General features: G+C 42.7%; 1 protein-coding gene across 1 annotated transcript in view; it reads left to right on the top strand.

Moving 5' to 3' along the window:
* Positions 1 to 26,024, top strand: part of LOC111159558 (ryanodine receptor 3) — a 353,621-nt gene that overhangs the window by 117,772 nt on the left and 209,825 nt on the right. Inside the window, exons 16-19 of the mRNA XM_022522093.1 lie at positions 3,220 to 3,353; positions 5,364 to 5,605; positions 14,505 to 14,697; positions 24,239 to 24,455. Coding sequence (XP_022377801.1) covers positions 3,220 to 3,353; positions 5,364 to 5,605; positions 14,505 to 14,697; positions 24,239 to 24,455 — 786 coding nt within the window. The remainder of the gene's footprint in view (positions 1 to 3,219; positions 3,354 to 5,363; positions 5,606 to 14,504; positions 14,698 to 24,238; positions 24,456 to 26,024) is intronic.

Here is a 26,024-nt window from a genome sequence, read left to right as displayed (position 1 = left end):
TAGGCTCAGGACTAGAAGGAAATAGAGTGTGGTGACTGCTGAGCAATACCTACCACAGCTGGCCACATGTCCCAGAGGTCACTAAGATGCTCCCTCTCCATCAGAAGTATATATGACCCCTAGGTTCAATGCTTTTGCATCCCTCTATGGTGGGCTCGTCTTGTCTACACTCCCTTCACCTTTAAAAAAAACCCATTTAAGCTTTTTAAGAAAAGGAAATTTGGCCCCATTCCCCTATTTTACCCTGAGAAATGCCTTCTAAAATAGAGCCTAGGAGTGTCTGGGTGGCTCGGTCAGTTAAGTGTCTGCCTTCTGCTCAGGTCATGATCCCAGGGCCCTGGGATCGAGCCCCACATGGGGCTCCCTGCTCAGCAGGGAGTCTGCTTCTCCCTCTCCCTCTGCAGCTCCCCCTGCTTGTGTTCTCTCTTTCTCAAGTAAATAAAACCTTTTAAAAAATTAAATTTAAAAATAAAGTTAAAACGGGCATCTGGGTGACTCAGTGGGTAAGAGCCTCTGCCTTCAGTTCAGGTCATGATCTCAGGGTCTTGGGATCGAGCCCCGCATCAGGCTCTCTGCTTAGCAGGGAGCCTGCTTCCCCCTCTCTGCCTGCCTCTCTGCCTACTTGTGATCTCTCTGTCAAATAAATAAAATTTAAAAAATAAATTAAAAAAAAATAAAGTTAAAATAAAACAAAGCCTAAACCATGTCAGCCCCATTGCTTTATGGCATCATTTATTTAGAGGTGAGACACTATGTTCATCTAGTGCTTCTCACAGAGCCTTTTTCCTCCTGGCTTTTCCTATTGTGTGTGGATTAAGCTCGGTTCTCCTTCTGGCTCTGACAGCATAGCTCCTGCAGCCTTCACTCTGAGGAAGGACGGATGACAATGTGTGATAGGCTGGATCGTAAGTATTTAATTTCCTGACCATCTATGGCTCTTTTCTTAGAATGAGAAATTATCCTCTGGATTTCTAGTTCCACGGTCGATAGGTTTCACAGGGCACCAGTGGTGAGGGTTCTCCATTAGACCGCCGTTGGGATTCTTTTCTACTTGTCCCATAAATGTGCTTTGTATTTCTCTGGAACGGAATTGACATTCAGGGAGTCAGGTAGGAAATTGGTTTGTGAGAATTATGGATACTAATGCTAACAACCTGGAGCCATCCAACCCCACTAAGCACTGAGTCTTAGCGGCCACTTTGAAAGACTGAGATGCGACTGGCGTTCGTGCTGGTTATTTATGGACTGTTGTTTGCACATTCCTCCTGGTAGGAGAGGGAGGGAGGAGCCGGGCCTGGCCTGGCACAGTTTGCTCTGTCAATACAGGAACACAAAATTGGAACGCCAGAGGATACAGACCAAGGAGACAGTGGGTAGGAGGCAGGGGAGCTCTTTCCACTCCTAGCATAGCTGGAAAACAAAGAGGAGCAGTGGCTTGGTGACTGGTCTGATAGCTTCCAGGGCCATTTGGGCTCTTGAAAGTTCTGTTCTCCCTCTAGGGGTAGAAGGTTTTTGAATACCAGTTTGTGGGAATAGATGGGTATCTTAATGAATTTTGACGTTACCACAGCCAGAGACCCAAGAACTGGAATCTGCCCTATTATCCGCTCTACTGACCTACCGGACGTTCCCATGCCTACTACATGACCTTGGCCGAATGGGAGTCTAGTGCTATTAAATAACAAAAGTTCAACCAAAGAAATTTTAAAGATTGAATTGGCTTTGTTGACTGATTCATAAATTGGGCAGCATCCCTTCTAGCAGTAGAGGGGAGCTCCAAAGACTACAGAGAAGGAAAGGTTTTTCTTTAAGTAGAGGGCAGAGGTGGGGTGGGGAGGAAATTATTAGCAAAGAATCCATTGTTTTATGCAGTGTCGCCCTCCTAAGGGGAACAGGTGGGGTGTATCAGGAAACTTCCTAGAGCTGACCAGGAAATTTCCATGTTGACTGGTTAAAGGTTACATTCCTAGGGGCTTGAAACTGCTGTTAGGTTAGGTAGTGAGTCTTGGCTTACTGACATGGGACCCTAACCTAAGCAATGCCATTTTGGGTCTGTGGTTTTCTTTTCAACAGTGCTTTTCATAAAAGAGCTGTATGAGAGCCTGCTGATGCTAGCACCGAGAGCTACCAAGGCCGGGTGGGAGCACAAACTTAGGCTTACAGCCAGTGAACGCCCTTCTAGTGCTTGCCCCTGCTCATGCACGACTCCAGGAGAATGTCAGGCCTGGACTTTGCACTCTCGATGCCTCATCTCAGCCTAGTCCTGCCGTGGCTGGGATAGTAACCTAGACAGTCTGTCTTCAGAGCTCAGACTCCCGCCTGTTTGAGCAGAATAGTGATCACAGGGAACACACCTAGTTTGGGGGGTGTGGGGTGGCTAAGATGAGGGCAGGAAGGTTAGAAGAAAGCCAGCTTCATTTCCTAAGAGGCAGCAGGTTCCAACATGGCTCACTGGTGCCTGGTGAGGGAGGTGGGGTGCCCTTGACTTGGAATAGGTCCTCTGGCTTGTCACTGATGGGGTTTTGGAATAGAGGTGAGGTACGGTGGGGTAGAGTTGGGAGCCGATGACCAAGAAAGAATTCTTGAGAGAATGGTGGTTTATTAAAGCACAGGAGACAGGATCTGTGGGCAGAAAGCACTGTTACACTTTGGTTGTGAGGTTGTGCACTGATTATATCCTGTGGGGTTGGGGGAGGTAAGGAAAAAGGGAGGTTTCCAAAAGAACTTTCACATACTAAAGACTCATGGGATACCAGAAACCTTACCATTGTCAAATTAAGGTTGTTGACCTCTCTAGTAAGGCATTAACATTTAGATAGTGGGGAACTTCCTGGAGAAATATTCTACTTTCTGCCCACTTCAAATATCTGCGAATGGGCTGCAGGGTATAAAGACATTTAATTGTATTTGCATTCCCTTTTGGATGCTATTGCTAAGGCTTTTGTAAGTAACTGAGGGAGACTCAGGATCTTGATCCCTACAGATTAACTAATTGTTCTTCCTTTAGGGCAGCGGGGAGTACCTGAGGAGTGTCACATATATCCCATGGCTGGGGAGGGCGTGCAGGGTGTCAGCTTCTGCTTTGCCCTCTGCTTTGCCTCATCATCACCAGTTCCCTACTTCAGGAGGCCTGCTTCCTTCCTGCATCTTGGCAGTCAAGTTCTGCCTACAGTGCCCTCCTGGTGGTTCTGAGGTTTGGGGGGATGTATCCCGTTGCAGGTTCTGGACGTGCTGTGTTCCCTCTGTCTCTGCAATGGGGTTGCTGTCAGAGCCAACCAGAATCTGATTTGTGACAACTTGCTGCCCCGGAGGAACTTGCTCCTGCAGACACGGCTAATTAATGATGTGACCAGGTAAGCTCCCCCGCCATCGTCCCAAAGTGTCCATCTTGTTTCCAGACAGGAAAGGAAGAGGGCTAGCGCTGCCTACCCATCATATTCCTGGTGAAGTCAGCATGGGAGAGGAGATAGGGACAGATGTGTACTGTTTTAGGGCCTCGTACTCCAACCCCTTTCAAAGAGTTTCAAACTTCAGTGGAGTGTATGTTCCACCTGAAGGCTGAGGAATTTGACTGGAAGTGGTCTGCCATGTTGCATGTTCTACTTTAATATAGATCTTGTACATTCTTTGTAACGTATTCAGTTTTATTTTAATAAACCACATTTTTTTTCTTAAAATCTTTTAATAGAATGGATGTCCCATGTTGATCCTGTGGTTTCTTGCATCCTCTGGCCCATGGTCATTGACCCAAGGGTTATCTGCGAAGGTCAGGATGAACAGCCTGGGCTCACACAGAATCCTAGCCTACTGGTCCATAATGCAGCTCATGGAAGTCATGTGAATTCACTGGCCTTGTGTCAGGCAGGCCTAAGGTTCTTGAGCAATTTTCTACGAAGGCTCACTCCCTAATCTACATGGTGAGGAAAGAACTTCTCTGAAGTGCAGAGCAGACCTGAGCCATCCACATAGACTTTGTTTTGGTACTTGTCTGGTTTTCTGTTGCCCACCCAAAATGGGGCACAGCCCCCAGCCCAGAAGAGTGAGCATCTAAGTGAGCATCTATCTAAGAATAGCATTCCAATTGGAGAGAAGCTCCAAATGCTTTGTCCTGAGCTTCTAACCATTGTGCTGGATATATGAAATCCTCCAGCCCGTAACAAGTTGGCCAAAAGTGACTTCTGTTCCCCTCTCCCCTTTTTTGCCTTTTTAGGTTGAATTTTTTTTTTCAGCTTCATTTATTGAGGCATAATTAACAAACAAAATTGTAAGTTATTTAGAGTGTAGAATGTGATGATTTAATATACATATACACTGTGAAAGGGTTTGCCCCATAGGTTCATTAACAAATCCTTGACCTCACATATTTACCTTTTCTGTGTGTATGTGAAAACATTTAAGTTCTACTCTCTTGGCAAAGTTCAGTTGTGCAGTGCAGTGTTAGTTGATCAACTACAGTTACCATGTTATAATTCGATCCTCAGACTTTATGCATCTTATAACTGGAAGTCTGTACGCTTTTACTAACTTCTCTTAATCCCACCCTCCTCCTCAACCCCTGGCAACCACTTGTCTACTCTCTCTGTTTCTAGGAGTTTGATTTTTTTTTTTTTTTTTTTTTGGTTTCACATATAAGCAGTTGCATGCAGTATTTGTCTTTCTCTGCTTGGCGTCTGTCTGTCTTTCCCTTTCTTTCTTTCTTTTCCTTTCTTTCTCTCTCTTGCTCTCTATCTTTCCTTCTTTCTTTCTTGTCTGGCTTTCTTCTAATGGTGATTTTTTCTCTGGCTTACTTCTAATAGTGATTTCTTAATGCTTTCAAGAGGCCATTCTTATAAGTAATACTTAGTTGAAAAGCTGCTGCTGTGAGAATAGGGATGCTTGGACCAATTCCTCAGGAGATGGGACTTGAGTGAATTATTTCTTCCACTTACAGAAAGAAACAAGGCTCTGTAGTTACACAGCTCTGCAACATTTTCGCATCTTTTACCCAAGGTTGACACTCAGCAAATGTTGGTTGCCTTCAATGGAATAAGGAGACATTCTTTATATTTTTAAACAGAATTAATGTCCTGACACCTCCCACTAAGAATTTGATCAAGTGTTAGAGGATCTAAGCACATTGGGGAGGGTATGTGCTATGGTGAGTGCTGTGAAATGTGTAAGACTGATGATTCACAGACCTGTACCCCTGGGGCAAATAATATATGTTAATGAAAAATTAATTAATTAAAAGAAGAATAATACAAAAACACAAATTGCTCTTGACTTCAGTTCACAGTGTGCCCTGGGATCTTACTCAACTGGCTCTCTGTTTTTCTTGGTGCCTAAAGGTTTGTAGACGCCACTTCTCCCATGTTTCATTTCAGCATTCGGCCCAACATCTTCCTGGGAGTTGCCGAGGGCTCGGCGCAGTACAAGAAGTGGTACTTCGAGCTGATCATCGACCAGGTGGACCCCTTCCTAACAGCTGAGCCCACACACCTGCGGGTGGGCTGGGCCTCCTCCTCCGGCTATGCTCCATACCCTGGCGGGGGAGAAGGATGGGGAGGCAATGGTGTCGGCGATGACCTCTACTCCTATGGCTTTGATGGACTTCACCTTTGGTCAGGTGAGCACCTTGCCAGAGCCTCTGCCCCTTGTCCCTTCCTGAGGATGAGTGAAGCTTGAAGTGTTCAGGCTGCAATGATCGTTACCTGTTGAAAGGATACAGAAGCAGGCGTCTCAATGAATTAGATGGTGGCAAGAGCATCAGACCTGACGTGAGGCTGTCCTGCTTTGAAACCATGATTCTAGTACTTCCAGCTGCGTGACCCAGTGTGGATCCCACAACCGCTCTCAAGCTCAGTGTCTGTATCGTGCAGACATTATTGCATAGGGTTTTCAGGACTATATAGCCAAGCAGGGAAAGAGACTCAACTTTTTTTTTACTGGGCAGTGAGCCGCACACCTTTCATACATTGTTTTTCCTCACTTTATTTTGACAATGATCCCTTAATGGAGGTAATATTGACCTTATCTTGCATATGTGGAAAACAACACAAAGATACGTCAGAAATGTGTCGCAGCACCCAGCGAAGGATCCAGATCTGATCAAGTCCGTTGTTATGTCAGTGCAGCATGTTGCTTCATGATACACTTCATAAAATGTCTGGATCGGTGCCTGACATATCGTAAATGCCAGTCATTTAAAAAAAAATGCAAAGCTTCCTTTTTCAAAAGACACAGATGCTTTCCCCAAACACGTCCATGGCCTATGCCTGGGGGAATGGATGAGATGCTGCCTGGATGAAAATAGAGGACTGAGTTTGAGGCTTTCACCCAGACCCAGAGTTCCAGCTGTTCCGTCTGTCATCCGCAGCATGTTGTATCTGTATCTTTCGCACACCTGAGATTGGAGTCATTGTGTCCCTTATAGAAATCCCTTATGTAAGCGTGCCTCTTATGTAAGAAACCATGACACATATTCTTCCCCTAATCTAGTACGAGGGCAAAGTTTGTCTCTATAACACAAACGTATGTATTTTAGATGGGGAACTCCATAACCCCTCACATTTTCCTTCCTCCCTCAGCCTTCAGGCTAAAACCATCAGCTTGTCTTCTGATGACATTTCTTATGGTTGGTCTGTATTTTCAGTTAGTCCATATGGGTTTTTTTTTTTTTTAAGTTTTTTGTGCTGTTGTACATTCAGTAGAAACATTTAAAATTTTTTTAGAATTACTGTCAACTTATTTATTTATTTATTTATCCTGGATCATTGGCAGGAAGAAAAAAATGCCTGTCCGCATTTTGTGTGTCTCAGGGGACAGCACGGTGCAGACAAAAGCAGCTGCAAAATGGCAGGATGAGTGAAGTGAAAGCCTTATCTTGTTCTCTTATCCTCCCAACTTACCCTTTCCCAGTTATATTTCATGGGGAGTTGGGGTGGATCTTCCCTTCTTGGATCGTGGAGCCCGTTCTGGCTGTACAGGAGTAGCCTTTAGTGTAGGTTATCAGCAGATGTCATAACATTCTCAGAAAGCTGTGTCAGAGGAAGTGATTTGAAAAGAAAGAGTTCTTATCCTGGTTTGTATCTACATCTGAATTTGGTAGGGTTGAATCTGTGAGAGAATGAGTGGAATTAACTTGAGAAAATCATCCCCTCCAACCCCCACTGGGTGCTGCTTATCTCCTGCCATCTTGTCACCATAACCCAAGCTGCCATCCCAGGCTACACCTGAAGAGAATGCTGGGGATTGGTTAAGGAATTATGAAGGACACCTAGACCAATAGTTGAGGCAGATTGGACCTTGTTTCAAAGAGAAACCATTCTCAAAGGAAAAATTTTCCTCAGTCCTTCCCACATTTTGTACCACTGCATGGCGCATTTGGTATGTCCCTTCATAAAATTTGCAGAATGAATACATCAGCGGGTCAGGAGACAGAGAACCCAGTGCACTCAGAAGAGACTACTATTGGCATTTCAGACTCTGAACATCCATCTAGTTGTGTATCATTCCAGGAGTGTACAGCACTCCTGTCACCCCTCTTGTCCTATCTCCTCAGAAGACTGGAAGCTGGATGTACTGAGCCTACGCCAGTCATCACTAGCAGTGGCCCTTCCGATTGGTGATAGAGGAAAGGGACTTGGGACTCAGCACTTCAAATGCTGATTGCGGCTCTCTGGACATTACCCACACTTAGTAATACAATGCCATATAGGTCGGCACCAGAGTGGCTCAGTCAGTTAAGCATCTGCCTTCAGCTCAGGTCATGATCCTGGGGTTCTGGGATTAAGTCCCAGCATCGGGCTCCCTGCTTAGTGGGGAGCTGTATTCAAACAGCCTCATCCCCTCAGTCCTGAGCATCTCATGAGATGTGGAGAAAACAATGTCCATAACACTTATGTCTTTCGTGCTCATTAAAACACAAAGCCTCCTTGGGTCTGGCATCATTCTGAATTCTCTACCCAGCACACAGGGAACATATATCTGGCAGAAGGCATGGCAGGTAAATATGCCAACGTGTGCCCCAGCAGAAGAAATAAGGTCTCTGTTAATGACTCTCACCAGGACAGCAGTGAATTTCAGACTATCTGATGAAAAGATAATTGTTGGATGAAGAAATGAAATGGAAATGATATTCCAGCTTACTACAGGAAGGAGTGGAGGATCGCAAAGGATAGATGCTGGGAACTCACCGTGACAATTTTTCTCCTTTCCTTGAGATGTAAATACACAGATCCATTAACTTTAAGCTTATCTATGCATAAATTAAGCTACTGCCTTAAACTGATCTTTAATGTATTTATTAAAGTCAATAGATATTGTCGTTATTAGAAGGAATTATAGTGCCCCAACACTTTGTCACCAGAAAGAGACAAGAAGAAACAGCATGGCTTTGGATTTGTGCCTGAGTTTGAATGCCAGCTCTTCTGTTTACTGATTTTTTTTGACACAGAGCAAATTACTTAACCTCCAGAGTCGTGGTTTCCTCAGATAAAATGAAAATGATATAGGTTCTTAAGAAATTTAAATGAGGTGAGGCACCTGGATGGTTTGTTCGATTACATATCCAAACTCTCGATTTTGGCTCAGTAATGATCTAAGGGCTGTGAGGTTGAGCCCCACATCGGGGTCTACCTTGCAGAAGTAAAACTAAAACTCACTCACTCCCTCGCCCTCTGCCCCTCCCCCCACTCACACTCTCTCTCATTCTCTATTCTAAAATAAATAAATTTTAAAAATACTTTTTAAATATGAATAGTAAATAAATAAGCATAAGGAACATGAAGTTCTTGACACATGTTTCTTTTCCCTTATTGTCTGTGGAGTCCACTGTAATCATAAAGACAATATCCAGACAATATCTAGTACCTCACTCAAGACCATGAGAGCAGCCCCTTCCTAAGAGGATATCTGAGTCCCATGCTGAAAGGGAAAGGAAGTTTCGAGTGACATCGTAATTATGAATGAGCTTTTTCTCTATGTAAGGAGAAAGTCTTTTTCCTTTTTTTTTTTTTTTTAGATTTTATTTATTTATTTGACAGAGACAACGAGAGATGAACACAAGCAGAGGGAGTGGGAGAGAGAAAAGCAGGCTTTCCACTGAACAGGGAATCTGATGTGGGGCTCAATCCCAGGACCTGGGATCATGACCTGAGCCAAAGGCAGACACTTAATGACTGAGCCACCCAGACACCTGGGAAAAAGCAGTCTTTATAGATCTTTTTAGCCACTGAAGCCTGTGAAGTCATTTCCAAGCATCAGCTGTAGAAATACCTCCCATCTCAATCCTGCCAACCTGCCCTACAGGCTCCTAACTCAGCTGGGCCACTGGGAATTTCCTTTCAGAGGACCGGGTCTATTCTGGTCATGGCGTTACTTTCCCTCTCCTGAGGAAGCCTTCATGTAGCCTCTCAGGACTGCCATTGGGATGAGTTCAGCTCAGAACAGCCTGTAATTGTTCCTCGCTGGGGTGGGGGATGGGGAGAGCAGTTTCATAGGAGGAAATTAACACCTACCTTTGCCTTTAATAATTTTTTTCCTTGCAAAATTGGGAGTAAGCAGAGGAACTTACCATCCCGAGTGATAAGTGATACAGGAAATGAATGGAGCAAAATTCCATTTTCTGATTTATTATGACTTCTGACTTTCTAAACTTAAAGATCCTTTAGCTCTACAGTCGATTCTACGTAAGAGGGTCCTGACCTGTCTCCCTGCTGTGATTCAGACCTTTCCAGAAGCCCTGTGCTGTGTGGCGAGGAGCCCAAGAGTGGCTGTGCAGAGCACCAGCATTTTCACGTTTGGATCCGCTCTCCATCCAAATGCCTAAGTGTTCATGTTTTCCATTTAAGTGCCAAACTCTGCAGCGCCCAGGGCCATGGAAATGCTGAGCATCAGTGTTTCCAGTTGCCTACATTACTCATCAGAAGAGGCTAGATCCTGCAGTAATCTGTCCTTGGATTAATTTGAAGATGTGCAGCATATGATAAAGTGGATTGGTCCTTTATCTTCAAATGCCAGTTTGGAATGGCCTTTCTGAGCTCCCTGCGACCTTCAGGTTGGCCCAAGCCTCTGAGTGAGGGGCAGTTTCTTCAGGCAAGGAGAGGCCACATGACTCCCCAGCCTGTTTCAGTGGATAGTCGCTAGGATTATGGAGTTCCTAAATCTGGAAAAGCAGTTAAGACAGCGTCAGCTCTGTAACTACTGTGCTTCCCTTCCTCAGAATTCCCTTCTGTTGGTTGCTCTGAAGGGTCAGGTACATTAAACCTACTTGAAAGTGATTGTTTTTTTAAGCACTGTCTTCAATAGAGGGACTTACTGATTTTAATAATGCAATTCAATGACTTTTCAAATCACTTTCTAGACTCAGCCCTCAAAACTATGATTCTCCATATTGCTAGCTAATTTTTCCTGTTGTTACAAAAGACAGTACTACAATGTCTTGGCATTTTTATCTACTGTTACCCTAGTAACAGTAGGTTTAATTACCCCTAGCAATTAAAGTTTCTAAAGTTATAGAAACAAAACTGATCATAATGGTATTTATTGTGGGTTACAATGTATCAAGCACTCTCCTAATCCTCCGCAGAGAATAATTCATTCACAACCCAAACAACCTCATGACATGATTTTCACTTGACAGATGAGGAAACTTGAGTCCACAAAAGTAAGTGACTTGCCCAGGGTCACACAGTGAGTTACAGAGCCAGACTCAAACCCAGGGAGTCTGGTTCTAGAGATGTCCATTTATCTCTACACGCGATACCTCTTGAGTGGTATATAGGACATCAGTCATTTGTTTCATTAAAATCATAGGAATCATCATGGTACCTTATAAACAACTCTTGACAGCATCAATGTGGGCATTACTGTCCCCATTTCATAGATATGTGGAAACTGATTTTCTAGTAAAATCACCCATAAAGACTTGGTATTTGAACTCAGCCCTCCATGACTTCACTTCTGCTCCCCACCCGAAGACCACCTCACTATGGAGCAATTTGAAGGACAAGTATGTTCTTTAAATGTGGGGTACAGGACCCTTCTCAATCATTTGGAGCTTCAAATGCCCTTATAGGGTTAGAGATTTCTTCCTTTAGATGAGAACAGATTTATAAAACACTGTGCAGAAGCCATTGCACAAATTCCTTATTTTCCAGTTGGAAAAACTTCACACTAACATTTTAAAACTAAACATACCTTATCAGATGATCTTTTACAACATGAATATTATATGAAATGGACTTTTTTCTTCAAATACACTTTCCAGACATTGCTCTAAGTACTAAGCATATGCTTCCTAACCAGTAATTATCAACAGTCTCCCTCTAGTTTCTAGATAATGTGGGTCCCAAATCTGTATTCTGCATACGTTTTAAACATAGTCTCGAGTCCTGATTTCACTTTGCCTGTTGATGATCTTTGTGTTCTAGCAGGAGCTTCCAGTGGTGCCCATTCTCTTAGAAAAAAAGGAATTTTGTAAAAGGCAGTGGCATTTACCACAGGGATATAATTGCTCATCCTGGTGGTGGTTTTCTACCAAGGGAGGAAGCCAGACAGGAGAAATTCTCCCAGCTGCCATTCCTCAGGAAGATGCTTGGCAACTATGGCATATTAAGGCTAAATAAAGCTTGGAATCCAGCTTCTGATGGCATCAAAGCATGAAGACTGTCCCTCATGAAAGCATTCTGGATATTTACTGGCAGAGGCTCAGGCTGGCACAGAAGCCAACAGCATGCTCTGGGCCAGTGGTAAGAGCGGGCATTGGCATTGCCATGCAACACTGTCAGTGTGTCCTATTTTAAAGGAGTCTCAAAACAGTAAAGGACCTTCAAATTTGTATTTTTTTTCTAATTTGTATTTTTCTCCAGCAAGAATTGGAATACCTTTCCAATTAATTGACCCACTGAGCATTTTAGTTAACTTCTTCATGTTCCCAAGTTCACAGACGTCTCTTGGAATTTTTTCAGATGACTACTGTGATACTGTCCAGAAGTTAAATAAAAGGAAAAAGAAACATTCCAAGCAGGAAAGATGGGTTTTTGATAGGAACATAGGAAAGACAGGATGAGACCATTGTAGCAGGATTTGCTGAGTTTTACTGTCATTGATTCCTTTCATAGCAGAATTGATTATGATAAGGAGGAAAAAATTTGGGGACCTGGAATACTTCAAAAAAGGAACCAAGAGTACTCAGGCTCCTCAAATAGGAGCTGGAAATGTGTCAAAACTATGTGCTCTTCAAGATGGGCTTAGATTCCTTTGTTTTAAATGAACTTGTTCCTCATTCTCTGTAATGAAGCAAGGTATAAAGTTACAACAGCCAATTCCAAGGCCATCCCAGGCTAATGTGTGTGTCACTGCACATTGTGGTGCAAACAGTCCAAGTTTTATGTTAGGTCAAACTTTGTTCCCCTACCACATCTCCTCCTCAAGCTTCCATCAGTCCCTCCCTTCCTGCCTTACCAATGCCTCACTGTTCAGGAGGTGTGTCCTACATTCCTTTTGCATAAGGTATTACTTCCATCTGGAATACTCTTATTTATCTAGTGGATCTTTGATCCTTTGAATTTTGTCCCATGCTCCTAGGCCAACTTGGCATCTTCTTCTATGTTAGAAGACATTACCTTGTGTACATCTTCATTCCAGTAATTACACTGAATTGTAATTATTTAAATGTTTATTTCCCACCAGAGTACGGGTTTCTTAGGGGCAGGAACTGGATTTTCTGTCCTGGAACCCCCAGCGCCATACCCAGTATTGGTCATGAGCCTCATGAATGTTTGCAGAAGGATGGGAGGAAACACAATGTGGTTTTGTCAGTTGCCATTAATAACCAGAAGGAAGTACCTAATACTTTTTATTAAGGAGTCACTGTTTTATTATTTTTTTAAGATTTTATTTATGTATTTGACAGACAGTAAGAGAGGGAATTTGAGCAGGGGGATTGGGAGAAAGGAGGCTTCCCACTGAGCAGGGAGCATCATGCAGGGCTCAGTCCAGGACCCTGGGATCATGACCTGAGCCTAAGGCAGCTGCTTAACAACTAGACTTTCTATATATTGCTCCCAGCAGCTTCGCTATTTTAAAATCCACCACTTTGTTTAGAACCTACTACTAGAATAGCAGTAACCACTGGAAACATTACAAAGTTCTAACATGAGATAAGAAATGTTACATAGCATAGATACATGTACAAAATTTGTAAACAACTCATGTACCCATCATAAGAGGGTTTTTTATTATGGCATATTATAAAGCCATTAAAATGCCGTTCCTGATGAATATTCCATTATACAATCAAGTGTTTGTGATAAGTAGAAAAAATAAGTCACAAAACCTACAATATCCTAGTTTGGGTAAAAAGTTTGTATGTGTGTGTTCGAAAGTAAAGGCATTATTTTTATGGAGTTACATTGTTTCCTTATTTATATTCTTCTATATGTATTATGAACATTTGTAATGAACATGTATTACTTCTAAAGTAAAAAATATATATACATATATGTATATGTATATATATTTTATAATTTTTTTGCCTGAAACTCCATTCTAATCCCTAACGTATGCTTCTTTACTGCTCTCTTGCTAATAGAATTGTAAACTTGGTGGGGTATGGGCAAATTAGTTATGATAATTTACTTTGAGAATTTCCAGAATGAGATGGAGTGACACAGAAATCCTGAGTGGTGATTTTCTCATGACTTTAGGTAAAGTCAGGAAATTCCAGATCATCTTATGAAAGAGATTATGTGGTGACAGGAACAAAAACCACCCATACAGTATATAATGGACAATGTGTTTCCCTGCTGGTATGAACTAATAGAATACTTTTTTCTTTTTTCTTTTTTAATCATACTCAGTTTTAATTGTGATGCTGTTTTTAATACAACCGTTAACACTGTTTCATCTAAGTATCAGGAACTTTGTTTTTTATATTCTTTTTAAATTTTTATTTATTTTTATTTAACACCCAGTGCTCCATGCAATATGTGCCTTCCATAATACCCACCCCCAAACTAATAGAATTATTTAAAAGAAGCAAACTGTGCCACACAGTTTAAAGGCTGGATGACCTTGCCTTTATTCACCTTGATGGCTCCTACATCCGGGGCTAAAGTGGTCATACCTTTTAGAGGAACTGGAAAAGGGCAAGGTCTGTGGGCATCTGGGAATAAACACACACACACACGCTATAGGACCCACACCCAGCAAAACAATTTGCTCATTACTTCAGATACCCAGCCAGAATCTGAGCACGCGTTCAGGGGGTTGAATTCATGTTCATTCTCATCGCTGGCCATTTGAGAGTTTCCTCTGAGACTCCTCTTGTCTCCGGCTGCCCTCTCACAAGCTCAGGAAATCCTTTCTCATTGCTCACCTCACCGCAGGAGAACCAAGTTGTGTTTTAAATGTGGAGGCATATCCAGACATCCTGTGTGCCTCCATGCCACCCCACCTCCCATGGGTGGCCTGTGAGCGCCTTCTCCAGAGCCCCACACACCATCTTGTTCTTTGCTCACCAGGCCGCGTACCCAGAGCCGTAGCCTCCATCAACCAACACCTCCTGAGATCAGACGACGTGGTGAGCTGTTGCCTCGACCTTGGAGTGCCCAGCATCTCCTTCCGCATCAACGGGCAGCCCGTGCAGGGGATGTTTGAGAACTTCAACACAGATGGGCTCTTCTTCCCTGTGGTGAGCTTCTCAGCAGGTGTCAAGTAAGTGAAGGCTGGGATTTCATGAAGAGTAACTGTTAGCCCATCCCTCCACCACTCCTGTGAGCTGGGGAGCGTGTTAATATCTCTTTGGACTTCCATGCCATGGGTGACTTCCCTGCATGCCTGCCCCCCCACCCCCCGCACAATGATAGTGAAAGCAGGAGAATAATCCAGAATCACTGACTCAGTAGATACTTGTTGAATACATACCTACCGCCAAGAGTTTTATAATGTCCAAATATAGTAAGATAAATAAGATCTATGTAGAACCTTGCTTTAATAATTATTTTGAAAATTACATGCTCCTTGTTAAAAATTTGAAAGATACTATTATAAGTAAGACATTATCATCCATGATCTCACTATGTAATGTCTGCTAATATTTTGGTGTATTTTCAAGTCTTTTAGTTTATACATATATGAGGATTTTTTAATTGACATCACACTGTATATGAAGTTTTATGTCTTGATTATTTTTCATTCAACAACACGCTAATGAGCCTTTTCCTGAGTCATTAAGTATCCTCCTAAAACAGTTTTTATAGCCATATAATATCTTTTTATTGGCTGTCCCATAATATAGCTGTTACTTTGTTTTTAGACTTTCATGCCACTTCCATTTTTATCTTTATAAGTAAAATTATTATGGACATCCTTGAGCATACCTCTGCCTGCATTTCTGTTAAGATCCTCTTTTTTTTTTTTAAGATTTTATTTATTTATTTGACAGACAGAGATCACAAGTAGGCAGAGAGGCAGGCAGAGAGAGAGAGGAAGGGAAGCAGGCTCCCTGCTGAGCAGAGAGCCCGATGCGGGGCTCGATGCGGGGCTCGATCCCAGGATCCTGGGATCATGACCTGAGCCGAAGGCAGCGGCTTTAACCCACTGAGCCACCCAGGCGCCCCTCTGTTAAGATCCTCTTAAAAGGAGGTCAAAAGGTATGAACTTTTTTGAAGTCTAAATTTATAATCACATAGCCAAGTATATTTTCAGGAAGATTGTATAGAACACTTCAGAAATCATGATCAACAGTTTTGAAATCTCAAAAGCTCTGAAACCCATAAGTTGGGTCTTTTTTATATTAAAGAAACCTCATTTTACTGCAGCCTCATTTTACTGCAGACTTTGACCTGAACTCATTTTGTGGTAAAATTGTTGTCAACAGAAATGAGGCTGATTTTAGTCTTTCTTTTATTTTACTTCTGTTGAATATTTGCATGTTTAACTGCAGAAATACTAATGTGTTTGATTATGGGGCTCAGCCCCTCACCTGGCTGGTTGTTCTATTTAATACATACTATTTAGAGTAGAAGTCTAGATCCGATGTAACAGCATTCAGTCATCTGCCTGTTTGCTCAATACCTTCTTTGGAGAGACAAGGTCTCTCTGAGCAGTCTGTTCCCAGGACCATGCTTTCCTAGGTACTAATGGCCTTGTTCACCCAACATCACCACCCTTCCCTTCTTTGTCTATTTTGACCACATCCCACTCTCTGGGTTTTACTTGTTTTCAGAGCAAGTACATCTGCTTCTCAAGCATCTCATCCGAGAGAAGTGCTTAGCCCGAAGTCAGATCTCTGGAGAAAAGGACCTTTTCTGGTCTGCTGGCTAATGGACTTTCTCAAGGCCATACAACAGTCTTGTATAATGATTTTTAATCATTAACTCATCCATCCAATATCCCTCAGAGCAATGATATAGGATTTTTAAGTGTGTGAATTTATTTATTTATTTATTGGCGAGGACTTATTGAAATCTCTTGGCAAAGAACTGCAGCTAGAGGTGAAGAAATAGGTGATTCAAATGTATCCACATATAGAAGATTCTTCTAGCATTTCTCATCCAGGTTAGCAGCGCATGCAGTCCTCTCAGTATACAGGAAAAGGAACAGCCAAGTTCCAAGGTTAGACAACTCCTTTTTCTTATCCATTTATAAGGCACAACTGGTGAGAGTATTTAAGAAACTGTCCAGATATGTTGACTTGAAAAGTTTGTACTTCGGCTCTGAGAGCTTCTTGCTTACAGCCCCTGATCAGGTAGAAAGCTAGAGTGTGATGCCAGGGGGCTTGATGTCTCTCAAGCCTCCTTTCTGTCAGGAAAACAGGAAAAGATAACCTCTGACATATTCCAGTCTTTGGTTCTCAGAACATGATATGATCTGAGGAGAGATGGAATTGAGTGCACATTTGGGAAACACATTTTGATGAAGCACATCCAAGTCCCTCCCATGATATCCTCAGTCATTCTCGGTGCTACTCCTGTGTCGGAGAGTAGCCAATGAATTTATTTTTACTTGTGAGCAAACAGGATCCATATACCAATACTTACTCTCAGATCAACCGGTCAACTATGAGTTGGTGCTGAAACCCAGAAGTTTATCTCCATGCTACTTATGTGGATAAGGAACCCGAGTCTACAGAAAGCTAGAAAGAGAAACCAGGATATTAATTTCAAGTCAATGAAAATATCTTATTGAAAATAAATAATGGTTAATAATGTGGTTGATCTAGGTGACTGAGTCCTCTGTGCCAAGTTCCACTGGGAGTAATCAAGATGAGGAAGGCAAACAGAAACCCTGAGGCCTGGGGCGCCTGGGTGGCTCAGTCGGTTAAGCATCCAACTCTTGATTTTGACTCAGGTCAGGATCTCAGGGTTGTGAGATCGAGCCTTGCATAGGGCTCTGTGTTGCATGGAGCCTGCTTAAGATTCTCTTCCTCCCTCCCTTCCTCCCCTGCAACTCATACTCGTGTGCACACACGCATTTGCACACACACACTCTCTCTCTCTCAGAAAAAAATGTGGAATCCCCCTTAAAGCAGTACTACATGTCAAGGATGACACTGCCCCCCAAAATGCAAATTTGAAAGCTGAAAGAATAAGATTTTATTTTTCATATATAAAATAATAATACAATTGAAAAGAAAGTTTTGTTTTCACCCAATATAGAAGAATACTTGCCTGTTTTTAAAGTGTCTTTCCCAGCAAGGTACAAGGTCATGCCTATCTAGGAAGAGACTTCTCCCATCATTGAAGAATTCAGGATTGTTTCTCATATATATTTTCAACTTCTGTGTGGCTTCTAAACTAGATTTCTCTTGTATACCCCCATTTCCTCTTATTTAATGGTCTTTGCTGAGGTCACAGTCTTGAATTTGTGACCTCATAATTATTTTTATAACTACAAACTATGTTGTTAATAATACCTGATTAAGATGTCCCTGCCAGCAGTCACTGAAAAGCAAAAATCTTTTTCAATTAGATTTACCCACAGTGAAGTCAAAGGCAGCATGAGTAATTACTAACAAAATTCACAAATCAATATGTACTCTTTTCTAACTATTATGAATGTGCCTCCTTAGTTCTCTTCTCAGTGTGGTTTGTTTGTGGATATTATTCATGCGTAGGCCCTCAATCCTGATTGATTATGGGACAGAATTTGGGATGAGGCATGTGTACTTTGGAAGCCACCCAAAAAGTTGAGTTACCTAAACACCAGCAAACCCCTTATGAAAATACAGCCTCACCCTGCAAATGGCATCTTGGCATGAACCACACCAAGACCATGACATAGAAGCCACAGCATACAGTGAACTTGGGTGATACTTTTTGATTTGCAGAAAATGGATGAGTTAATCACTGTAGTAGAATGTATTTTATAGCCGTAGTTAAACCCCCCATAGATCTATTTAATTGTCTCACATAACTCTTTTACCAGCCCATTCTGATTTATAAAAACAATATCCAAAGGTGGTTGGTATTTGTGGTTGCTGTTTGTTTTCTGTTGGTATCTACCAGACTTGGCCAAAGTTCAGGTAACCAACAGCTTCGCTATTTCCAGCGTGCTGTGGTCAATGTTGTGGAAATTATTGCTGAGATAAATATACCTCTGTGGAGAACATGATGAGCACTGGCTGGATTGCCCTGGGCTTTCATCAAACCCTGGCCAGAAAGAAGTATGAATGTGGGAACGCATCACTTAGATTGTTCTCCCATCTTTGCGATAGGAACTGAAGATGCAATTATGAATCATGCCTTCCGAGTTGAATTCAGGTCAGCCAAAGCTTGTTAATTGTTCCTCCTCTTAACCACAGCCTGAATCCTTTTCTTCTTTGGAATACCTTCCCCACTGTCTGGGAGAGATTCAGTAGCAGATGAGAGCAGTGAGATGTCCAGTAAGACAGACTCAAGTGACGTCACGTTTGCGAGTAAGCTGTGGATAAGGAACCCGAGTCTTCCTTCTGGAGCATGACAAGGCTTGTCTTGATTTTTACTGTGTGTTTTATTCATGGGTCAGTCTTTCAAATCCAAGAACTTGCACTAGGTAGTCATCTCTTCTGCAGATTGGCAAGCCGCAATGCCTAAGTCTCAAAAGATTAGGTTGCAAATGCTAGCAGGAGTTTTTCAATACAATTTGCTCTGTTTTCAAAATCAGTTAAGGAAATAAAAAATTTTTCCACATATCCCCCAAATTCCCTAGTCCCAGGAGATGATTACTGAAGCTATTGCTCATCTCTGAGGAGGAGGGATCTAAGGACACAGTCACTTACAGTAATCACTTCAGGAAGAAAAAAAAAAAGAAAGAAAGAAAGAAACCTTCTTTCAGAGCTGATGGAATGTCTTGAGTTATAGGAAGAACTCCAGAAGATGATAACAGGTACTTTTGTGCAGGAGATTAAATTGATTAATGAAATTGATTTTAAAATCCATTAATGTAGAGAAATATCCAAGGATCAAGAAGAACTAATTTTAATGAACTCAATTCTTTAATTATCTTTTTATTTTAAATTTAACATTTTCTGTGAAGCCAGGAGATTCTGAAAGTCCCAAAGGAGCAGCAGAGAATGCACCTGGAGAAGAGAGATTTACATTCTCATTAGAAATTTCTCATTTATGAGTGGGGCAAAGGATTCAGATGGTAAACCTTAAGGGCCAGATACTGGATTCTTTGAAAGAAGTAGACTATGTGTCTGTAACTTGGTTGTTTTTCTTGCTGTCCCTTCCAATCTGTGCTCTGGGCAAATTTTCGGGCAGACTCTGTAACCTTTATTACTCCTTGTAAGAATGAGAACAGTCTTGTTGGTAACATAAAAGTGCCATCTATTTGGCTATAAAAACTCAGATTTGTATGCAGCTCATGTGAGAGGTCTTCCCCGTTGGGCTTGCAGTCAGAGGCCAGGAGACTGGCCAGCTCTGCCTCAGACCCTCTGTTGAGCCCAGGGGGAGCTGCGGGGGTGGGGGTGGGGGTACAGCGCTGCCTCGGGCAGCCCACCTTTATGTAATGACTTGGAGTGTTTACACAATTGCTGCTGCTTTCTCTTCTGGGACCCTTTTTATTTATTTATTTATTTATTTATTTATTTATTTATTTACTTTTTCTGTTTCTTTTCAGCGTAACAGTATTCATTGTTTTTGCACCACACCCAGTGCTCCATGCAATCCGTGCCCTCTCTAATACCCACCACCTGGTTCCCCCAACCTCCCCCCCCCCGCCGGTTCAAACCCCTCAGATTGTTTTTCAGAGTCCATAGTCTCTCATGGTTCACCTCCCCTTCCAATTTCCCTCAACTCCCTTCTCTCCATCTCCCCTTGTCCTCCATGTTATTTGTTATGCTCCACAAATAAGTGAAACCATATAACTGACTCTCTCTGCTCTGGGCTTTTGTAGTTTCCTTGGAGCCTTAGGCCGTGAGCATCTTCCTGCTATTCTTTCTACACAGGCTTTATTTACCACCTGTGCTGGCTGCTCCCTTCTGGCCAGCCTGAAGCCCAGGCTTCCCACCTCCCCCAGTTCCTGGGTTTCTGATCTCTGTGCAGTCCTTTGCCTTTCTGGGCATAATTCCTTTCAAGATAGCTGACAGTTGGCTCCCTCATAGAGTATCTGGCCTTCTAGGAACATTGTCCTTGGTCCCACCCTGAACAGAAGGGCAGCTCTTTCCCTTGCGGTCCTCTCTGTCCCTCTGTCTCCTCTCTCTCTGTTCTGTCACCAGGCAAACCTGTCCCTCACTAAATTCCAGGGGACACTTGCAAGTTTCTCAGTGTTTTTAAACACTCAGCATTTGACTTCAGATAGGAGCGCATTCCCTTCCCTTTCTCCCTGACAGTTCTCTCCAAATGACTTCTTTCCCTTTCTTATTCGGGGGGGGGGGGGGGGGGGTGTGGTATGTGATGGGCTAAAGCTGCATTGGCTCATCATTTTTGGATGGACCCTCATAGTGGATCCAGCATCTCAATCCAGGGTGTGCAAACATTGGCATCCTCTGAATTATCTGTCTGTGGGACCTCTGCTAAAACTCTGAGAGGGGGAATCCCTTTCTAATATCTTCAAATAATTAAAGTGAGTTTCAAGGATTTCTTTTGATTATTCCCTTGAAGCCTATCTTTTATCGCTAGTTATTTGCTTTGTCTTGGTCAGTCTGGATCTCCTAGAGAGTTATGAGGAAGACCACCAATATTAGTGGTGGTTTGTTGGAGCCCTTCTAAGAGACTCTGGGCAGCGAGGGAAGGAGCCACAGACATAGGGGTGCCTGGCACCTGCTCTTGTCCAATCCCATCTACTGAGCGGGCAGGGCTTCTGTTTGGCAGGTCTCTGGGAGTAACCCAGGACCGTTTCTTCCACCCACTGAAGCATAGCGTAATGACATTTGGAGACAAATGCTTCAGTGAGCAGTAAACACTGATTTCTGGCTATGTAAATTTTTTATTTTACAGTTTTGTGGCCATTAGAGGAGAGAAGACATATAACCAAATTATCATTCTCTTTTTAATAACTGAATATAAAAACAGAAATCGTGATTTCCCCTATGTGCTGCGTGGGACTCCACCTTTTCTGATTTGCTCTCTATCCCAAAGATGACAGCAGATGTTAAAACTTAAGAGAAATTTTAAAACAGAAGAGAACTGGCAAGACAGCTCATGAATAATTAAGTCCAGCTAGAAGACCTCGTAGGAGATGATTTACTTGTTCTTGGAATATGTACGGTAGTGAGTAACAAAGAATACACTTGCTGTATGAGCTCTCAGGCATTCAGCTTCTCACAGAAAGGATACTCAAGGAGAAGACTGAGACCAAAAAAAATCCCACAATCTTCTTTTGCTCAAAAAGATCTAGTTCTATCCCACGATTTCAGCATGTCAGTAACACAGTCTGCTATGTTGCTGTTGAACTGGGAAGTTCTCAACCAATAATTTCAAGGCTTAGTCATTATTTCCTGAAGGTTCACTAAATAAGTGACATTGAAGGCTAATGACTCAATTTTGTTTTAATGTCATTGTTCATATTCTTAAAATGTGTATATCATGCCTCATTATGTAACATTTAATGTAGGAACATTCACAAGGGACTATTGTGGTTCTAATTCTATATCACTGTTTAGTACTTCAGAATGGGAAAGTGGGGGGTTTCGTATGATTTCTATAATTAACTTTAAAACAACATTTTGTAAAATGCTGTTTGGATAAAGAATTTGTATTGGGAAGGGAAAAAAAAAAAACCCTTAATGTCTCCCACTTGGAGAGAGAGTTTTATTTTCCAGTTTCGTAATTAGGCCACTTCCACAATCACAATTACTCAGCCAACACTGAGACTCTCTTGTAAGGCTGCCCTACCAGAACATTCGAGTGAAAGGAAGTGAGGTCTGGTGGAGAGTCTTGCTGTGAGAGCTTTGCTGGGTCATAACGCTTCCTCCACATACCTCATGTCCCCGCACACATGTACCCACTCCAGCCTCACAATCCTTATTCCAAAATAAAACTGGGACCCGGCTGCTGCTTTCCATCTTGTCCATCATCACATTGGTTCAGCCTATCCTCATCTCCCACTGTGACTAGTTGAGTGTCAGGTGCTTCTGAACACCTGCTAATTGGTCTGCTGATCTCTTAACATAGCGCAGCAAGAAGCAGCTTCTATTTCTTCTCCTTAAAGACTTCCCGAAGCTTCCCACCTAGAATACAATCTCCTCTTCTTGCCATGACTCACAGACTCTACCTGATCTCGCACTGCTCCCTCCCACCTCTCTCCTGCCCCTTGGGCTCTTTCCTGCCTCAGGGCCTTGGTATTTACTATTCCTCTGCCTGGAATGCTCAGTCTTTCAGATTTTAGACTCCTTAGCTCCTCTTTATCCCACAGGGTTAGCTCCTGTCTCCTCCTCAGAGATGCCTTCCTACATTCCAATCTAGGAGCCACCCTCTTTCTGGAGTTATTCCACATTGCCCTCCTTATTCCCTCCTCGATATCTCCCCATCAGTAATTATGACTATTTTTCTAGTTGGATGCCTGTTCTGTGATGCCAGGGACACTGTAGTCTTTGTTCATTGCCGAGTCTTCCGTGCAGAGAACAGCACAATGTATGGGTTCAGTAACTCATCGTTCTACAGAGGGAGGAGGAGGGCGAGAGGGTTGAGAGCAGATGCTCTGTATATATTGATTTTTCCTGTGGGACGTGAGGGTTGACCTGGGCTACATATCTTTTTGTGCTTTAATTACTTAAAACTGTGGTCATATTCCCGCCTCAGATTACTATGGTTGCTGTTGATTTGCAAAAGCTCTATTTCTTGTTACAAACCTGGGAGAATATGAAGTGTCATTTTGAAATGCTTCACTGTCGTCCTCTCTTCCTTGCAAGGGGAGCTTTGGGATGTAACTATCACCCTAACCTAACCTAGATGTGAGGCTGAAATTCAGTCAGAATGCTGAATTAACATATTGAAAGATTTCAGTACACTGGAAATCAGTGCCTGCTATTCTTGTGAGCCCCCAGGTGTCTTTCCCCCTTCCTGGGAGGTCTCTGCAGGCACTGCTGGAGCAGACCAAGCGTCCGGCTTGGATGCCAGCAGGGTCATGGTGCCCCTGAGAGAGGCACTGGTACCCCAGTGAGCAAACGCTTGATGCCTGGTTGGCTTCCTATGGCTGTGGCCCCATGCCAATGCCTCTTCAGAGTCGCCCTCGTATGGCTGCTTTGGGGAACTGCAGCGTCTGCCAGGTATCCCTTCAAATAATAGCACCTGGCATATGTAATATTTGTGTTTCATAGTCTGGTATTATTTCATCTTTGGCCTGCTTCCGAAGGTTAGAATTTTCTATTTCCCCCAGATAGTTATGCCGTGTTTTCTTTTCTTTAATTCATATGTGAGTAATGTCCCTCGAGTAAAAAGACTTGAAGTCCTCATGCTGTACTTTTAGTATGACACCTTTGGAGGCTAGTACCATGATCATCGTTACTCTTTTCAGTACTCTAGTAATAATATCTGCAATAATGACTTGTCTACTAGAGTAAGGGAAAAACATGATTTATAAAGTCTAGTGATATTTCTGTATAAATTAACTTTGAAGAACTTAGCTGACATGGGTCAGCTGAGGATCACACACTGACCCTTCCCTCCACTGCCTTATTGCGTACTTTCCATTGTTCACTGCACTAAACCCAAATTCAGGTGCTTCCCAACAAATAATTTGGGGGTGGGGTGGCTGATCTTGAATTTTTACTTACTTGGGCTGGGATTTCTTTTTTTAACCTCTCTCTTCCTGGTCTCTCCAAATGCTACAGAGTGCGTTTCCTGATGGGTGGACGTCATGGAGAATTTAAGTTCCTGCCTCCCTCTGGCTATGCCCCTTGCTATGAAGCCTTACTTCCAAAAGAAAAGATGAGATTGGAGCCTGTGAAAGAATATAAACGTGACGCGGAAGGCATTAGAGATCTGCTGGGTACCACCCAGTCCCTCTCCCAAGCCTCCTTCATCCCATGTCCCATTGACACCAGTCAGGTAGGTTCCAGCTGCCAACAGGAGGTAATCCACAGACATGAAGTCAGAGGGCTAAATCCTTCTCTCTGTGTTGTCTTTGAGCCATTCCTGTTGTCCATTCCATATCATTGTCATGTCATACGAACAGCTGTTCTTTGTGTTTCCACCATATGTATAGATTGAGCTCTTTAAGGATTTCTCAGAGAACAAGTTGATCACGTGCTACAGGCAGGGCTCTGTGAGGTATAGGCACAGACATGCAGTACTCTCTGGGAATTCACAACCAAGTTGAAGAGGTAAAAAGCAAGTGTATTATTCTAATTCTGAATGTAATAAACGCAAAATGAACTGTGGCACAAATACATGCTAGGGACACCTGTTAGGCTGGAATATTTCTAGAAGTCCAGTTAGAGAGGATAGAATTCAATCAGGGCCTTTAATAAATTTAAATAGGGAGGGGCATCCAAGGGTGAGTTATAGAAATAGCTCCAGTGTCCATCAACTGATGAGTAAAGAAGAGGTGGTGTGTGTGTGTGTGTGTGTGTGTGTGTGTGTGTGTGTGAGATGCAGTATTACTCAGCCATAAAGAAGGGTGAAATCTTGCCCCTTCCAACAATGTGGATGGAGCTAGAGGGTATTACACTAAGCAAAATAAGTCAGAGGACGACAAATACCATATGATCTCACTCATATGTAGAATTTAAGAAGCAAAACAAACAAGCAAAGGGGGAAAAGAGAGGCAAACTGTGAAATAGACTCTCAACTATACAGAACACAGTGGTGGTGCCCAAAAGGGTGGGGGGGGGTTGGTGCAGGTGAAGAGCACACTTATCATGGTGAGCCCCAGGTGATGTACGGAGTCACTGAATCGCTGTATTGTACAGCAGAAAGTAATATAACATTGTATGCTAACTAGCTGGAATTTAAATAAAAACTTTAAAAAGAAAAAAAAGTAGGGACAGGTAGAAATAAATATTCTCCTGCGGCTGGATGCTTGGAGGAAGGAGAGTGTGTAGGAGAAGAGTTGGAAATAAAACTCAAAGAAATGAGACAGTACATATGAGGGGAAAGTGCTCGTAAATGGACATTTTTTTCCCTTCTCAGAGTCTCTATTTTGAGAGAAACACACTAACATGCTCAAGATAAGGGGCATAAACAACAGCTTTGGGTATTTCCTCCACACCAGTGCTATTCAAGTCACTATTCTAAAATCAATGACAAGGGGCCTTGTCTCTGAGGCACACTGGGTTGATAGTTTGTAGGAATATAGCTCTCTTGACCTGTAGAAGGTCTCCAGAAATTACATTTCTGCCATGTGTTCATGTTCCTGAATTTGCTTCATACCTTCTGCAGCTCATTATTGTGAATTCGCTTGGAGTGGAAAGAGCAACATTTCCTGGCCTGCCTCACAGAGTCCGGTGTAACACCTTGAAAGTAGTTGGCGTTAAGAAGGTTGTTAGGAAACTGGGGAGGAGTTGGTGGGCCAGAGATGATCCTGGGAATTGGACCCTCTCGTTCCTGTGTTTCCTACATATGAAGCTTGAGGGCCAAAGTACTAAACTAGCTTTCGCATGAACACAGGGCTACCAG

Source organism: Enhydra lutris, unplaced genomic scaffold, assembly GCF_002288905.1.
Source record: "Enhydra lutris kenyoni isolate GAN:26980312 unplaced genomic scaffold, ASM228890v2 scaffoldscaffold4, whole genome shotgun sequence".
Taxonomy (NCBI): domain Eukaryota; kingdom Metazoa; phylum Chordata; class Mammalia; order Carnivora; family Mustelidae; genus Enhydra; species Enhydra lutris.
This window is presented reverse-complemented; position numbering and strand designations above follow the sequence as displayed.